Below are 18,950 nucleotides of genomic sequence, written 5' to 3'. Positions count from 1 at the left end.
CCTTCGCTCAGCCCGCCTGAACCAATCTCATCCCCCGGTTGCTGGACACTTTAATTCTCCTTCCCATTCCCACACAGACCTTTCTGTCCTCTGTCTCATCCATTGTCAGAGTGCGGCTAAATGCAAATTGGAGGAACAGCATCTCATATTTCGCTTGGGCTGCTTACAGCCCAGTGGTATGAATATTGATTTCTCTCACTTCAGGTGGCCCCGGCATTCCCTCTCTCTCTATCCCTCCCCCACCCAAGTCACACTAGCTTCTCATTTTCACCCAACAAACAGCTTGCAATGGCCTGTTTCCTTTAACATAGTTACTTTTTTGCATATCTTTCATTCATTGTTCTTTATCTCTCCACATCACTGTCTCTGGTTTCTCTTATCCCTAACCAGTCTGAAGAAGGGTCTCAACCCGAAACGTCACCCATTCCTTCTCTCCAGTAATGCTGCCTGTCCCGCTGAGTTACTCCAGCTTTTTGTGTTTATCTGCGGTTGGCCTATGTCCCTCTAAGCCTTTCCTATTCATGTGCCTGTCCAAATGTTGTTACAGCACCTGCCTCAACTACCTCACCTGACAGCTCATTCTTTATACCCACCACGGTATGTGTGAAAAATTTGCCCCCCAGGTTCCTATTAAATCTTTCCCCTCTCAACTTTTCATAAAATTCACAAAATAAAGTAATTTTTAAAATGAAATGTTTTTCCAACAGGATTTCCCATTTGAGCGCAATCCTGAATGATAGATGGTTGGGAGAAGTATGAAAATCTCAAGGGGGAGCTCCAATCTGGAGCAGATCACGAATCATTTCTTTGGACCAGTGAGTGAGATATGCATCCAAAGCCACATTCTTGGATGTGGTGCACAAGTAAGTACATGATGTCCAAAAGACTATGATATGGAGAACACCGCTTATAGAAGAGTGGACCAGCGAGAAATGGATAAATACACAACATATCAATAGATGCCTCCTGACATCTGAGAAACTGTGGAATTCATTGCCACAGAAGGCTGTGGAGGCCATCAATAGATATTTTTAAGGCAGAGATAGATAGATAGATTCTTGAGTAGTACAGGTGTCAGGGGTTATGGGGAGAAAGCAGGAGAATGGGGTTAGGAGGGAGAGGTAGTTCAACCATAATTGTATGGTGAAGTAGACTTTGATGGGCCGAATGGCCAAATTCTACTCCTGTCAGATGAATTCATGAACGTATGACAATCAGCAGTTCTGCCCGATCACATTCCTCAGTCTGTAAAGAATGGAATGCAATCTGGTTCAATTTTCCAGGCTTTCAAGAGAGAAACTGAATTAAAGTTTCATGTGCCTGATAGTATTAAATAAATGGTTTGAGTGACAAGCCCAGCTATAGGACTGCTGTTTCTTCCCTTGGCACCAAATCACAGCAGGAAGTAAAACAGAGAAACAAAATTAATCCAACAGACACGCGAGGTAATAGAAATTTTACAGATGATTGTAAACTTAATGCACAGAAGCAGTTGTCACTGAATTGTTAGTCAAGCCACTTTCTCCCAGTAGATTAGTTGGCAATACACTGCATTTCTAATTCTTCTTCTGTGTCTATTTTAAATCTAATAACTGGCCATTTCAATGTTCATCAGTTCAATGTCAGTGCATCTTAATAATCTTAAATTAAATACTAATGCCCGGTGCCAAAACAAATGCACAATTCACTGTCATAATCATTCATGCAAACAAAATTGCATGTAACTTTGCACAACCTTCAAATGGCATCAACAAATTTAGTTTAGTTGAGTTTATTGTCACGTGTATCAAGGTGCAGTGAAAAGCTTTCTGATGCGTGCTAACCAGTCAGCAGAAAGACAATACATGATTACAATCAATCCATTTGTAGTGTATAGACAGGGAATAATGTTTAGAGCAAGGTAAAACCAGCAAAGTCCAATCAAGGATAGTCCAAGGGTCATGAAGGAGGGAGCTGGTAGTTCAGCACTGCTCTCTGGTTCATCTAACAAGTAAAATCTTTTGGAAATATTTTAAGTGTAAAAACTGAAAAGGCTGAAACACTCAGTAGATCAGGCAGCAACTGTGGAAAATGAAACAAATACCATTGCAGCATGAGGATCTGCTTGGATCAAGACCAAGGGTTCCCAACCTGGGATAAATTTCGCCTACCCAGGGGGTAAATTTGAACAAAATAATAATGTTAAAAACTGTATTTTAAATTTTCCTCTTTGCCGGTTGCTTTATTATGGTGGAAGTGTAAACTTACTGAACAAAACAGGGCGAGGGCAAATTTACTTTTGAAAATTTGCCGGGGGTAAACGGGACAAAAAAGGTTGAGAACCCTTGATCTAGACCATAATATAGTCTGGAAAAGGATAAATCCATGCCATGGAACCAGCTGAATCTTTGTTGCTATTTTCCCCCTGGGGTCAATGGTAAGCATCATCATGACACTGACTGGAAAAGCCAAGCCATTGCAGTCTGATTTTTTTCTAACAATATAACTTTTCCTCTCTGTTAAAGATCTTCGAGGCTACAATACTGCCCAACATTTCCCTCACCATTTCATGTAATTTCCTAATTCACATACATTTAGTGATTACTGCTTATGAGTGATTACAAGTAAGGAGAAAATATATATATTTTTAATCCAAGCAGTTCAACAAGATCTGGGTGTCCTAGTGCATCAATCACTGAAAGGAAGCATGCAGGTACAGCAGGCAGTGAAGAAAGCAAATGGAATGTTGGCCTTCATAACAAGAGGAGTTGAGTATAGGAGCAAAGAGGTCCTTCTACAGTTGTACCGGGCCCTGGTGAGACCGCACCTGGAGTACTATGTGCAGTTTTGGTCTCCAAATTTGAGGAAGGATATTCTTGCTATTGAGGGCATGCAGCGTAGGTTCACTAGGTTAATTCCCGGAATGGCGGGACTGTCGTATGTTGAAAGGCTGGAGCAATTAGGCTTGTATACACTGGAATTTAGAAGGATGAGGGGGGATCTTATTGAAACATATAAGATAATTAGGGGATTGGACACATTAGAGGCAGGAAACATGTTCCCAATGTTGGGGGAGTCCAGAACAAGAGGCCACAGTTTAAGAATAAGGGGTAGGCCATTTAGAACGGAGATGAGGAAGAACTTTTTCAGTCAGAGAGTGGTGAAGGTGTGGAATTCTCTGCCTCAGAAGGCAGTGGAGGCCAGTTCGTTGGATGCTTTCAAGAGAGAGCTGGATAGAGCTCTTAAGGATAGCGGAGTGAGGGGGTATGGGGAGAAGGCAGGAACGGGGTACTGATTGAGAGTGATCAGCCATGATCGCATTGAATGGCGGTGCTGGCTCGAAGGGCTGAATGGCCTACTCCTGCACCTATTGTCTATTGTCTATTTGGAATTGCACTGGATAATTATACTAATAGAATGCATTAGCACATAAATATGGAATAATTCTGCCTGCTAATTAAAGAGGATCCTAACCCTATTAAAAAAAAAAAGATCAAGTAATTCCTTGCCAACATCTTGGTTACTTGTGTCACACAGTGCAATTTCAATCTCATTACTTTTACACCCTTAGATATCTCACAGCGAACATTTAGTGTCTACATAACCTCATGTTGGGTTTAAAATGAAAACTGATAAAGTAATGATCATTTCATGTTTGTTTTTTGTTTAATCCGCTAGTTTCATTTACTTTACTGAAATAGTATTGTTAAATTTGAACATGAAATATTCATGTTAAAATAATGTCACTGATAGAGATGTCTTTGATCATATACTTGAGTAAAAGAAAAAGATTAATTCAACATTTTTTCAACATTTTTTCAGATTAACAATACTGTTTCATCCAACATTGTTCTGTATTAATCTGACTTGCAATTGTCAAAACTGACCTTTTTCATTAAACATCTAGTTTAACAGGAAATGTTGTAAAATGTGCTATGATAGATTTTTTTTTTCCATTTCAACTCCCTCAGGCAGGATGAAGAGGGAACCTGGTTAATTGATTTCTATCTCAACTTAATAGGCCTCACAATGGGGGAAATTTTAAATGGGACAAGTCAGACTTTTGATGCAATTCTGTTCCACTTAAAATGCCATCTCAAAGAAGAGCATGGAAGCAACGCAGCAGACTAGCCAAATGGACAACCAGACTTTGGAATGACCCTCACAAATTCTATTGCCTCATAAGCTTTAACAACGCAGCATTTTATTTCCACTGAATGGGACTTTGTGAAATACAGACACTCCCTGACCTACACAACAGGCAACTTAAGTAAACTTGCACTTTCTTAAACAATTCTGTACTCGGCCCGTAGTGCAGTCTGTAATTTCCACAACACTGGAAGATGACTGGAGTTTACATTGGAAACAAACCGGCAATGGTGTTTGTGCTTACCCAGAAGGCCGTGAACCACAGAAAGAGCCCAGGCATCCCCGAGACAGTTAATCCTCCGAGTTATTTCAGGCAGGGGACAAGGTTGGTGATTCCGACTTGTGTAAAGTCTGACTTATGTAATGATTCACGGAAAGTAACCCTCACACAAGTTGGGGAGTGCCTATAATAATATCTCATCTATTTTCTTCCATTGGTTTTCTGATTTAAGGCCTATTATGTTTCTTTCACAGAAAAATTATATTAATTGCACCTCACCATTAGATCGCTAATTTGCGTAACGTAAGTGATGTAAATAATACGAAATAATTTCTGGAACCAAAAGATTGCTTATTCTTTTAATAAACAATGGATGGACCTATATATCTTGATCGGCATTACATGTTACCACCCCCCAAAAAAATGCCGACTTAGCTCTCTGTGCAGATTGAATGTCACTAAGAATGGTAAACAGTAGTGAAACTGGCATCACTCCGAAGCAAAAGCATGCAATAGATAGGTTATCAAGCGTTCCTTCCCCTTTTCTACTTCACTTTTGTCCACCTAAGTTAATTGCTCCTAAGAAGCAGCACAACATTGTTTATTCCATTCCTCCATCTTCACTTGCTTTTTAATTACGAGCTAAAGTATACTTAATCATCCACGCTCAGTCTAAATGCAATTTCACATCCACAGTATGTGGTTTTATGACAGCTCAAATCAATCACCAGCTCACTCTTTTATTATTGTCTTGTCTTGCTTCTATCTTGTAACTCACTGGGGTTTCCCTGCCAAAATATAATGGGGCGAATGGGGAAATAGATCAGAAAAACTACAGTCAGCAGCACTGGCACAAACTGTGTGAAATCCCTGCGAGGAAGAAAAGACATAAAATGTTTTCCTATTCTCTAAACTTTCTGTTTATTATTCACAATTTTCTGCTACAAAAACACAAAGAACCACTTTGCAGCATGATATGTTTCGCACCAACGTAAAGAATGGATTTGTTGCTGGAAGGTCTTGGGTGTTATTTCATAATTATATTATTTAATGAACGTGCACTTGTACAAAGCACAAATTCATTTGTAGGAGGCTGCACAGTAATGGAGAGATCTGTGTACTAATATTTGCTGCCTCAGGTTTCTTGCTGTAGATCGCGTTTCTATGGGAATTATGTAATGAAAGGAAAATTAAGTTAATAAAGGCCCTGACATCAATTTCCTTTGAAAAGCATTGAACATTTCCACAATTCCACTGTCTGTAAGATCAAAGGATGAATTTTGTTTGCAAAATTACCTTTCATTTTCATGCAGAATCACATTTCCTTTCATCCAAGCGAAGGTTGGTCTCGGGGAAGCTTTTGGCTTACATTCAATGATGACCTCGCCACCCACGCTAACAGCTATTAATTTCTTCAAGGGGCTCATTGAGAAATCGGGAGCTGATGCTGGAAAGCAAAGAAAGACACGTGTAACAAAGCCAAATATTCCTCTAAGTGCTCAAAGTATAAATGTATATTATAGAAACAAGAAACAGCAGATGCTGGTTAATTCACAAAAGGACACAAGGTGCTGGAGTAACTACAGCGGCATGACTCCGAGAGTGGCATGGCAGCATAGCGGTAGAGTTGCTGGCTTATAGCGCCAAAGACCCGGGTTCGATCCTGACTACGGCTGCTGTCTGAACAGAGTTTGTACATTCTCCCTGTGACCTGGGTGTTCTCCAGGTGCTCTGGTTTCCTCCCACACTCCAAAGACATACAGGTTTGTAGGCTAATTGGCTAAGAATAAATATAAATTGTCTCTAGTGTGTAGGATTGTGTTAGTGCGCGGGGATCATAGGTCGGTGGGGACCCAGTGGGCCGAAGGGCCTGATTCTGCGCTGCATCTCCAAACTAAACTAAACTCAGCACTGCTGCCCGACCTGCTAAGTTACTCCAGCGGTTTGTGTCCTTTTATAAATTTCTCTCAACTGTTTCATCCAGGTAAAATTACTTTATCTAACAGTTACAAATAAATAAGGTCATAAGGTCACAAGTGATAGGAGCAGTAGGCCATTTGGCCCACCAAGTCTACTCCACCATTCAATCATAGTTGATTTATCCCTCCCTCCTAACCCCATTCTCTTGCCTTCTCCCCATCATCTCTTACACCTATAGTAATCAAAATTATATTTATCCCTACCTTAAAAATACCCACTGACTTGGCCTCTACAGCCTTCTGTGACAAAGAATTCCACATATTCACCACCCTCTGACTAAAGACATTTCTCCTCATCTCCTTCCTAAATGAACATCCTTTAATTGTAAGACTATGACCTCTAATCCTAGATTCTCCCACTAGTGGAAACATCCTCTCCACATCTACTCTATCCAAGCATTTCACGATTCTGTATATTTCAATGATGTCTCCCCTCATTCTTCTAAACTCCAGCGAGTACCGGCCCAGTGCCGACAAATGCTCACATTAGGTAAACCTACTAATTCCTGGGATCATTCTTGTAAACCTCGTCTGGACCCTCTCCAGAGTCAGCCCATCCTTCCTCAGATGTGGTGCCCAAAACTGGTCACAATATTCTAAATGCGGCCTTACCAGCGCCCTATAGAGTCTCAACATTACATCCCTGTTTTTGTTTACAAGCCCTCTTGAAATAAATGTTAGCATTGACTTTGCTTTCTTTACTACCGATTCGACTTGCAGATGAACTTTTTGGGAATCCTGCACCAGCACTCCCAAGTCCCTTTGCACCTTCAATTTCTGGATTCTCTGCCCATTTAGAAAAGTCTACTCCTTTATTCCTACTACCAAAATGCATGACTCCACACTTTGCTACACTATATTCCATCTGCCACTTCTCTGTCCACTCTCCCAACCTGTCCAAGTCCTTTTGCAGAGTCCCTGCTTTCCACCGACTACCTGCCTTTCCACCTATTTTCATATCATCTGCAAACTTGGCCACAAAGCCTTCAATCCCCTCATCCAAATCATTAATATACAGAGTGAAGAGTAGCGGCCCCAGCACCAACCCCTGCGGAACTCCGTTAGTCACTGGCAGCCAACCAAAAAAAGTAATGGGTTTCAAAATATAACACAATGACACTTTACTTTCTAAGCCCTCAAAGACTCAAGCAGAATCCAATTTGAACTAAAAGAACTTAAAAATTTAAACGACTCTTAATACTCTTCAGAAAAATCTACTTATTTTCTGGACCCCATCAAATTAATGGGCTCATAATGCTGATGTGCCACATCTTGAAATAATCGGTAAGATTTGCAGTTTAAAACAAAAGGAAAACTAAGAAACAAAGACTTCTTGGAATAATTTACTACTTGTGAAAGTGAAACTTCATGCACCAATGTTCTTTTTCAAGATTGTGTGTCATATCAGGATCATGAATAGCATCATTAACAGAATCCATTTCCAGCTCGAAATGGCTGCTGAAAGAATAAGTGTCACGGATCCAACAATTTCACACCACATCACTGGGAAACACATGGCTAAATGGCTTTGGCATGGCTGAACATTGTCATTTGTTCACTAACGTGCAGCACAACCAAACTTGTGACACGTTTTCCTTACATCACATTGATACTTTCAATGCTTTAATAAAATGAGAGCCGTAAAGTCACCATTGTTTATCCAGCATTTTCTGCACTAAAAATGAGAGCAGAGAAATCAGATGCTCTCACCAGGGACACCCTGGTGAAGCATTACTGATAATAATGCCACCAGCAGCCTTCCGATGAGGTTCCGAGAGCTTCACATCTTAGTTTTTTCTCAATGATTTAAATTGGAAATGGAGGTGGATGCAATGGTTCTCAGTCAGGAGGAGCTAAGCTTCGAGGATTTACCAGTTCAAAGAAAATACACGAGGCTCTTTATAATCCAAAATTAAAGATGTAATTTCACTATCACTCATCGCCCAATGGAAGAAACTCCTGTTGGACCTTTCTTCTCCAATAGGCTTTTGCTACCTCTGACAGTTTTTTAACTTTACCCTTTTCACCCCATCAACTGCTCCACCCAACTATTTCAATCCTGAAAATCCCTCCGCATCCTCTTCGATACCTCATCGTATTTTGTGTGTCTCATCTTCAATACCATCTCCCATCACTGCATTTTCCTCTCTGTTTGCCCAGTTTCCTCCTCATTGTTTACTGAGATTAGCCGTCCAAAAATGCAATAGATCCGGACCACTAAACTGGAAACAAGATGCAAATACAAATATCTGATTTTAACTCCCCTTCCCATACCAACCTTTCTGTCCCGGGCCTCCTCCGGTGCCAGAGTGAGGCCACATTCAAATTGGAGGAAAGGCACCTCATATTCCACTTGGGTAGCTTACAACCCAATGGTATGAACATTGAATTTTCCAATTTTAAGTAACTAACCAACAAAAAGCACCCCCACTCCCCTTTCCCCACATGGATGCACATGGATCCACATAGGGTCAGAGAGGGCTCACGTGCTAAAATGCTAAATTGGGGCAAGGCCAACTTTCAAGGCATGAGAGAAAGTCTCGCTCAAGTTGATTGGAGCAGGTTGTTTGAGGGGAAAGGAACATCAGCCAAGTGGGATGTTTTTAAAAGTGTGATGACAAAAACTCAGGATACGCACGTCCCTGTAAGAGTGAAGGGCAAGGCAGGCAAACATAAGGAAGCTTGGCTGACGAGAGAAATATAGTCATTGGTTAAGAATAAAAAGGACGCGTGGTACAGGTATAGGCAGCTGGGATCAAGCGCATCCCTGGAGGAGCTTCGGAAACTAAGGAGCAAAGTAAAAAAAGAAATCAGAAGGACAACAAGGGGCCAGGAGATAGATAGCATTAAGGACAACCAACCCCAAGAGATTTTACAGATACACAAAGGGGAAAAGGATAACTAGAGAGAGAGTGTGGGACCCCTCAGGAATCAAAGTGGTCAACATTGTGTGGAACCACAGGAGATGGGAAAGGTCCTCAATGAGTATTTCCCCACTGTATTTACCAAGTAGAAAGACAGGAGGATGGAGGAGCTTGTGGCAGTCCATGGAATTGTCTTTAGAGCAGTCAGCTTTACAGTTGAAGAGGTGCTGAAGGTACTAGTGTGTATGAAGGTAGACAAATCTCCAGGGCCTGATCAGAAATCCAAAGACGTTGTGGGAAGCCAGAGAAGAAATTGCAGGAGCCCTGGTTGAAATTTATGAGTCATTTTTAAATACAGGCGAGGTGCCTGAAGACTGGAGGGTGGCAAATGTTGTGCCTTTGTTCAAGAAGGGCTGCAGGGAAAATGCTGGGCTAGTAAGCTTACCATTTGTAGTTCGAAAGACACTAGAGGGTATTCTGAGGGATATGATATACAGGCATTTAGACAGACAAGGGCTGATTAGGGATAGTCAGCATGGTTTGGTACGTGGGACATCATGTTTACCAGTTCAAAGAAAATACACCAATGAGGGGTGAGCTGTAGATGTTGTATATATGGACTTCAGTAAAGCATTCAACAAGGTTCCTCATGGTAGGCTGCGCTGGAAGATTAAATAGCATGGATCCAAGGAGAGATAGCTGAATGGATAGTAAATTGGCTTCATGGAAGGAAGCAGAGGGTGATGGTGGAAGGTTGCTTCTTGGACGGGAGACCTTTGACAAGTGTTGTGCCTCAGGGTTCGGTGCTGGGCTCATCTATATCAATGATTTGGATGAGAACATACACGGCAAGATTAGCAAGTTTGCAGATGATTCAAAAGTAGGTGGTATTACAGATAGTGAAGAAGGTTATGAAAAATTGCTTGATGGATCTTGAACAATTGACCAAGTGGGCTGAGGAATGGTTGATGGAATTTAATGCAGAAAAATGTGAGGTGTTGCATTTTGGGAAGTCTAACAGGGGCAGGACCTACACAGTGAATGGAAGCAGTCTGAGTAGTGTTGTAGAACAGAGGGATCTCAGAATGCAGGTGCATAGCTCTCTGAAAGTGGAGTCGAAGGTAGATTAAAATAACTTTTGACACATTGGCCTTCACCAGCCAGAGTATTGTGTATAGAAGTTGGGAGCTCATGTTGCAGTTGTATAAGACGTTGGTGAGGCCATATTTAGAATACTGTGTTCAGTTCTGGGCACCATGCTACAGGAAAGATGTTATCAAGCTGGAAAGAGTACAGAGAAGATTTACGAGGATGTTGCCACAACTAGAGGGTATGAGCTATAGGCAGAGGTTGAGTAGGCTGGGACTCTCTTCCTTGGAGTGCAGGAGGATGAAGGGTGATCTTGTAGAGTCATATAAGGTCATGAGAGGAATAGATTGGGTAGATGCACAGTCTCTTGCCCAGAGTAGGTGAATCAAGGACATAGGTTTAAGGTGAAGGGGAAAAGATTTAATAAGAATCTGAGGCGTAACTTTTTCACACAAAGGGTGGTGGGTGTATGGAACAAGTTGGCAGAGGAGGTAGTTGAGGCAGGGACTATGCCAACATTTAAGAAGCAGTTCGACAGGCACATGGAGAGGTCAGGTTTGGAGGGATATGGATCGAATGCTGGCAGGTAGGACTAGTGTAGCTGGGATACGTTGGCTGGTGTGGGCAAATTGGGGCAAAGGGCCTGTTTACACACTGTATCACTCCATCCCTCTCTATAACGTCTGTACATTCTAACCTTATATGGAAGAACTCCAACAAGGGCGGATTCCCTTCAGGAGTTGACAATGAAGAACAAATGAGAACATTAAAAAAAAAAAAACTCACAATAGCTATGCCATGTGTCCATAATATTAATTGTGAAGAACTTAATTGTGTCCAAGACCAAGGTAACAGATTGACACATATTCGGGGACTGTGAAGTTTGGAATAAAAAGTAGACGAGAATTCTGGTCAAGAATGATGTGAAAGAGGAAAGATCTGAAATGGTGTTTAGCAAACCTCAAAAAAATACCCTCAACTATCTCACTTAACATAGGATGAGACTATTTGGCCTATTGTGCCAAACCTCACTAAAAAGACAAGAACATGAACACTAAATTGCAATGACGGACCAGAAAAATACAGGATAAGTTAAACCTTAAGAATGTGATGTACTTTACGTTATGGCTTGAAGATAAGAATCTACCAAGGGGAGAATCAGAGAGGTTAGGGGAGAGATTGACAAGACAATAGGAAAAGCAAAGAGTAACAATGAGCCGATCCAACCCTCGGCCTAAACTGGCCACCCGGACATGTGCTGGATGCGAAGGTTTAGCTTCGCAGAGAGGCATCAAACAAAGTAGCAAAATGTTTATTTGGAATATTGCAAGGACGGGGAAGTTGTGAAAACTAAAACTAGGAGAATAGCTGGACCCATGCGACCATAATATTAATAGAGATCTTAATTATGTCCAAGACCTAGGTAATGTCACCACACGTATTGCCGTGCAACACGTATTGCCACAACTACGGACTCAACAAGATAAAAATTAAAAGCAATAGCACTGCAACGGCATAATTGTGCTGAAACATTACTTGGTTTAAACATTTACTGAGAATTACAGATCAGGTTTCAGGAAATGAGAAGAAATGTACGTAATCATGTTTAAAACATAAATCTGATAAACATCAAAGAAGCTTTTCAAATTTAAGGAGGCTTAAGCCCCAGGCCAAGATGTATGACACCTTTGCATTTTAAAATAATTCTGGCAGATATTACAGATATTTTAATATTACTATTACAGATATTTAATTATTAATTAGAAAAGAACACAGTGCCAGAGGACTGGCAGATTGCTAACCTAACGCTCGTCTAATCAAGAAGATAGAAATGCCTAGTAAATTAAAGACCAGTCAGATTAACATTAGAGTTTGAAAAATAATAGAACACCAACTAAAAGAAAAAATATAAATGCATCTAAAATTTAAAATGTAATTGGATTTCCAAGGATAAAGCCCTATTTGATCAAACTCATTTTTTGGGGGAAGTGGGTGTAGAAAGGGGCATCTGAGCAGAGATAATTTAACTGGATTTGCAGTGATAATGAATGTAAATTTGGTATGTAGCAGAACAGAGAGTGTCTTGTGTGGTAATATTTGAAGTGTAGTATCGGTGTAAGAGATAACACAAGAGGTATTTTAAATGACTGAATTTGGAAAGATGTTCCACAATCATCAATGTTATTCACATTTTATTTGGGGCAAATTTTTTCGTTCACTTTTTGAAAATAATGAAGATTTTGACAGATCATTCATGACAGACTCAGAGAGTCACATAGTACGGAAAATAGTCCTTCAACCAAACTTGCCCATGCCGACCAAGATGCCCTATCTAAGCTCGTCCCACCTGCCTGTGTTTGGCCCATAAGCCTCTAAACATTTCCTATCCTTGAATCTGTCTAAATGCCTTTTAAAAAGTATTATAGTACCTGCCTCAACTACCTCCTTTGGCAGTTCATTCCACATACCCACCAATCTGTGTGTGAAAAAGTCTCCCCGCTGCTTCCCATTAAATCTTTCCCCTCTCACCTTAAACCTTTGGTTTCAATTCCCCTACTCTGGGGGAAAAAACTGTGCATTCACCCGATCTAATCACCTTATGATTTTAAACGTCTCTAAAAGATTACGCCTCGGCCTCATGTGCTTCAATGAATAAAATCGTAGCCTGCCCAATCTCCCCTCATTCCTCAGGCCTTCAGGTCCTGGCAGCATCCTCATAAGGACATAAATCTGCTCTGCACTCTTTCCAGCTTAACCACATTCAAGCAATATACTGCAAGCAATTTCCTGGGAAGGACATTTGTGACAGGAACTTCAGACTTTGCCAGCAGTTATGCCTAGTGAAACTGTGGCAACTTTGACCTGGCATAGATCAATGAGTCCATTAATTTCAATGGAAAGGAATGGCAGTGAGACAGAAGAATAACGATTAGTCAATTGCCATTTTTTAAATTCATTGAGTTGATTTAAAGGTTTCAATTTATTTTTTACTGTTGTATATATACTACATTTTTAAAGTTAAATGCTGTATTGTGTAATATTTTAAGAAAAGAGGATTCAGTCCAGCCCACGACAGAAGGGAGAGGAATTGTACAGTTTGATTGCCACAGGGGAAGAAGGATCTCCTGTGCCATTGTGCGCTGCATGTCAGTAGAACCAGTCTGTTGCTGAAGGTGCTCCTGAGTTTGACCAGTGTGACATGGAGGGGGTGGAGCTGTATTGTCTAAGATGCTCCACAGTTTGAGGAGCATCCTCCCCTCCAAGACCACCTCCAATGAATCCAACTCACTTCACCCCCAAGACGGAGCCAGCCCTCCTGATGAGCTTGTTAATTTTGTTGGCACCGGTTGCCTTGGCCCTGCTACCCCAGTACACGACAGCGAAGAAGATGCCACTGGCCACCCCCGTTTGATGGAACAGCATCTAGCTCTTTATTAGCTTTGACAGTTGATTAAGCGTGGAATGTGTTATTTCTAGCTATCAATGTGTTCCTGCAGGATCTATGATTGAAAGGCTTGGAACATGCCCAATGTTGGGAGAGTCCAGAACCAGGGGACACAGTCTAAGAATAAAGGGGAGGCCATTTAAAACTGAGGTGAGAAGAAACTTTTTTACCCAGAGAGTTGTGAATTTGTGGAATTCTCTGCTACAGAAGGCAGTGGAGGTCAATTCACTGGATGAATTTATAAGAGAGTTAGATCGAGCTCTCGGGGCAAGTGGAATCAAGGGATATGGGGAGAAGGCAGGCACAGGCTACTGCTTGTAGATGATCAGCCATGATCACAATGAATGGCGGTGCTGGCTCGAAGGGCCAAATGGCCTCCTTCTGCACCTATTTTCTATGTTTCTATCATTGCATGGCTCCATCAAATGGGCCAGAGATAGTTTCATGCAACAAGTTCTCAAGGGAAGGTCCACTGCTACTTGAATCAGACTTGGTAGATAAGGGAGGAGCAAGCTGCTTTCTGGGCTATTAATACCTAGGCTTTGGAACTCAAAACACAGCTTTCAAATTTGTGGATAAGATACGGGGTGAGGAATGACCAATATTCAGGAGCATTGCAACAAATCACAGTATTTGGCTTTAAGAATGGAGTCACGAGGTCATACAGTGTGGAAACAGACCCTTTGGCCCAACTTGCACACACTGGCCAACATGTATGCATTCATAATTGGCCAATTCATTTTACCTCAGATACATGTGAGATAATCCATTTTGCCAAAAGATCATGAATGTCAGGAGAGCATAAATATTGTTAGAAGATTAAGTGTTTGACTTTAATAAAATGCATTTCTTTCACATGATAAAGCTTTCCATATGAATTGGAATAATAGAAACGCGCAGTGTAAGATCAGTTATTATTTAGAAAACTTGCATAATTATAGAAATCTCTGCAAATGTTAGATATTTCAAAGATCTTTGCAAATAGATGAGATAATGTTTGATGTTTTGACCAGATTCCACATGAAAGGTTTGTTAGCAACAGTGAAAAAAAACTGCTCTATTAGAAATCCAAAAGAGAAGCTACTGTTGTATTGTTTGGCAATGAAAACTTTATGACAGTTTTCCTGCAACAAAATCACAGATAAGGTTATAATTGTATTGTGAGCTGGGCCACGTCCACCTTTAAATGCCATATCTTTTATCTGTCCACTGAACAGATCCTAGTTGAACTACCATACCACATATCCCTCTATATTCTCAAGAAACCAATTAGCCAGAAATAACACTGACCTTAAAGCTTCTTTTAAATCTGTCACAGAGCCTAGTTGCTCATGTGAAATATGACACTATTAGTTATAGTGTTGAAAATGTCAGTGACATCGGTGAATGGTGCAGAAAATATGCCAGAAATTGATTTTATTTCCATTTTATCAGAATATATAAACCAGCAACAAATCAATAGCTTATTCACAACTATATTTTCTTTTGTTCATCAGTTCCTTTGTTTTAAGAAGTTCACTGAAGTGCCTGTCCCTGCGTATGAAATAATCAAAATCAAATTAATATCACTCGAGGAGACACATGAAACTGCAGATGCTGCAATATTGAATGAAAAACAATCTCTGGAAGAAATCAGTGGGTGAGGCACCAATCCTGGAGGGAAAGAATGACACCATTTTGATTCGGGACCCTTCTTCAGACTAATGGCTTCGTGGGGAGAAAGCTGGAAAAGAGGTCAGAGTGGGGTAATGCATGGCAAATGATAGGTGTATGCAGTGCAGCAGGGTGAGGGAGGAGTGATCGGCAAAGGTGTGGAGGTAGTGACAAAGTTTCGGAGTGAAAAACAGTATTGAAACGGTGTCAGATAAGGAAAAAAGAGGTAAAGTGTAAAGCAAGAGGGGGAAATATGGTTGGAAGTGGATAAGGGGAGGGCAGAGAGGATAAAAGGAAATATGGGGCTAGGAGATGGGAGATGTCAGGGAGGATTTAAACTAATGTGGCAGGGGGATGGGAGCAGGAGCAGAGAGACAGAGGGGTGTAAAATGAGGGTAGAAGCAACAGGTAGCAAGGTGAAAAGTAAAAGTGGTAGGCAGACAAATCCAGGGCAAAAATCAAAAAGGGCCACTTTTCAACATAATTGTATAAGGGGTAAGAGAGTTGTAAAAACAAGCCTGAAGGCTTTGTGTCTCAATGCAAGGAGTATACGTAATAAGGTGGATGAATTAAATGTGGAGATAGTTATTAATGATTATGATATAGTTGGGATTACGGAGACATGGCTCCAGGGTGACCAAGGCTGGGAGCTCAACATCCAGGGATATTCTATATTCAGGCGGGATAGACAGAAAGGAAAAGGAGGTGGGGTAGCGTTACTGGTTAGAGAGGAGATTAAAGCAGTGGAAAGGAAGGACATTAGCTTGGAGGAAGTGGAATCGATATGGGTAGAGCTACGAAACACTAAGGGGCAGAAAACGCTAGTGGGAGTTGTGTACAGGCCACCTAACAGCAGTAGTGAGGTTGGGGATGGCATCAAGCAGGAAATTAGAAATGCGTGCACTAAAGGTGCAGCAGTTATAATGGGTGACTTCAATCTACATATAGATTGGGTGAACCAAACTGTTAGGGGTGCTGAGGAAGAGGATTTCTTGGAATGTTTGCGAGATGGTTTTCTAAACCAACATGTCGAGGAACCAACGAGAGAACAGGCCATTCTAGACTGGGTATTGAGTAATGAGGAAGGGTTAGTTAGCAGTCTTGTTGTGCGAGGCCCCTTGGGCAAGAGTGATCATAATATGGTAGAGTTCTTCATTAGGATGGAGAGTGACAAAGTCAATACAGAAACAAGTGTTCTGAACTTAAAGAAAGGTAACTTTGAGGGTATGAGGCGTGAATTGTCCAAGATAGACTGGCGATTGATGCTGAAAGGGTTGACGGTGGACATGCAATGGAAGGCATTTAAAGGTCGCATGGATGAACTACAACAAGTGTTCATCCCAGTTTGGCAAAAGAACAAACCAGGAAAGGTAGTGCATCCGTGGCTAACAAGGGAAATCAAGGATAGTATTAAAACAAAAGATGAAGCATACAGATTAGCCAGAAAAAGTAGCATACCAGAGGACTGGGAGAAATTCAGAGTCCAGCAGAGGAGGACAAAGGGCTTAATTAGGAAAGGGAAAATAGATTATGAGGGAAAACTGGCAAGGAACATAAAAACTGACTGCAAAAGCTTTTATAGACATGTCAAGAGAAAAAGATTAGTTAAGGCAAATGTAGGTCCCTTGCAGTCGGAAACAGGTGATTTGATCATAGGGAACAAGGAGATGGCAGACCAATTGAACAAATACTTTGGTTCTGTCTTCACTAAGGAAGACATAAACCGTCTGCCGGAAATAGCAGGGGACCGGGGGTCTAATGAGATGGAGGAACTGAGGGAAATCCAGGTTAGTCGGGAAGTGGTGTTAGGTAAATTAAATAGATTAAAGGCAGATAAATCCCCAGGGCCAGATAGGCTGCATCCCAGAGTGCTTAAGGAAGTAGCCTCAGAAATAGTGGATGCATTAGTGATAATTTTTCAAAACTCTTTAGATTCTGGAGTAGTTCCTGAGGACTGGAGGGTAGCTAATGTAACCCCACTTTTTAAAAAGGGAGGGAGAGAGAAAACGGGGAATTATAGACCAGTTAGCCTAACATCGGTAGTGGGGAAAATGCTAGAGTCAGTTATTAAAGATGTGATAGCATCACATTTGGAAAGTGGTGAAATCATCGGACAAAGTCAGCATGGATTTACCAAAGGCAAATCATGTCTGACGAATCTTATAGAATTTTTCGAGGATGTAACTAGTAGAGTGGATAAGGGAGAACCAGTCGATGTGTTATATCTGGACTTTCAGAAGGCCTTCGACAAGGTCCCACATAGGAGATTGGTGTACAAACTTAAAGCACACGGTATTGAGGGTTCAGTGTTGAGGTAGATAGAAAATTGGTTGGCGGACAGGAAGCAAAGAGTAGGAATAAACGGGTCCTTTTCGGAATGGCAGGCAGTGACTAGTGGGGTACCGCAAGGCTCAGTGCTGGGACCCCAGTTATTTACAGTGTATATTAATGATTTGGACGAGGGAATTGAATGCAACATCTCTAAGTTTGCGGATGACACGAAGCTGGGTGGCAGTGTTAGCTGCGAGGAGGATGCTAGGAGGCTGCAGAGTGACTTGGATAGATTAGGCGAGTGGGCAAATGCATGGCAGATGCAATATAATGTGGATAAATGTGAGGTTATCCACTTTGGCGGCAAGAACAGGAAAGCAGAGTATTACCTGAATGGTGACCGATTGGGAGAAGGGGAGATGCAACGTGACCTTGGTGTCATGGTGCACCAGTCATTGAAAGCAAGCATGCAGGTGCAGCAGGCGGTGAAGAAAGCGAATGGTATGTTGGCATTCATAGCAAGAGGATTTGAGTTTAGGAGCAGGGAGGTTCTGCTGCAGTTGTACAGGGCCTTGGTGAGACCGCACCTGGAGTATTGTGTGCAGTTTTGGTCTCCTAACCTGAGGAAAGACGTTCTTGCCTTAGAGGGAGTACAGAGAAGGTTCACCAGATTGATCCCTGGGATGGCGGGACTTACATACGAGGAAAGACTGGATAGACTGGGCTTGTACTCGCTAGAATTTAGAAGACTGAGGGGGGGATCTTATAGAAACATATAAAATTCTTAAGGGGTTGGAGAGGCTAGATGCGGGAAGATTGTTCCCGATGTTGGGGGAGTCCAGAACCAGGGGTCACAGCTTAAGGGTAAGGGGGAAGTCTTTTAGGACCAAGATGAGAAAACATTTCTTCACACAGAGAGTGGTGAGTCTGTGGAATTCTCTGCCACAGAAGGTAGTTGAGGCCAGTTCATTGGCTATATTTAAGAGGGAGTTAGATGTGGCCCTTTTCGCTAAAGGGATCAGGGGGTATGGAGAGAAGGCAGGTACAGGCTACTGAGCTGGATGATCAGCCATGATCATATTGAATGGCGGTGCAGGCTCGAAGGGCCGAATGGCCTACTCCTGCACCTATTTTCTATGTTTCTATGTTTATATGAGCATACAGGGGGAGGGGAGGAGCAGGGTGTTGGGAGATGATGGGAGAATAGGTGCACACCAGGATAGGAGGGTTAGAGTGGAAAGGGGGTGGGGAGGGGTGCAGATGTATTATTTGAAATTGGAGAATTCAATGCTCATACCATT

The 18,950-nt window shown here is 41.7% G+C and overlaps 1 protein-coding gene across 6 annotated transcripts in view; it reads right to left on the bottom strand.

The window, feature by feature from the left end:
* The window catches only part of LOC144601918 (contactin-4-like), a 1,542,817-nt gene that overhangs the window by 296,039 nt on the left and 1,227,828 nt on the right, over window positions 1–18,950 (bottom strand). For all 6 annotated transcript variants that reach the window (XM_078414484.1, XM_078414490.1, XM_078414489.1 and 3 more), the window contains one exon: window positions 5,645–5,795. In XM_078414484.1, the coding sequence (XP_078270610.1) occupies window positions 5,645–5,795 (151 nt within the window). The remainder of the gene's footprint in view (window positions 1–5,644; window positions 5,796–18,950) is intronic.

The sequence above is a fragment of the Rhinoraja longicauda genome, chromosome 17 (assembly GCF_053455715.1).
Source record: "Rhinoraja longicauda isolate Sanriku21f chromosome 17, sRhiLon1.1, whole genome shotgun sequence".
Classification (NCBI taxonomy): Eukaryota; Metazoa; Chordata; class Chondrichthyes; order Rajiformes; family Arhynchobatidae; genus Rhinoraja; species Rhinoraja longicauda.
This window is presented reverse-complemented; position numbering and strand designations above follow the sequence as displayed.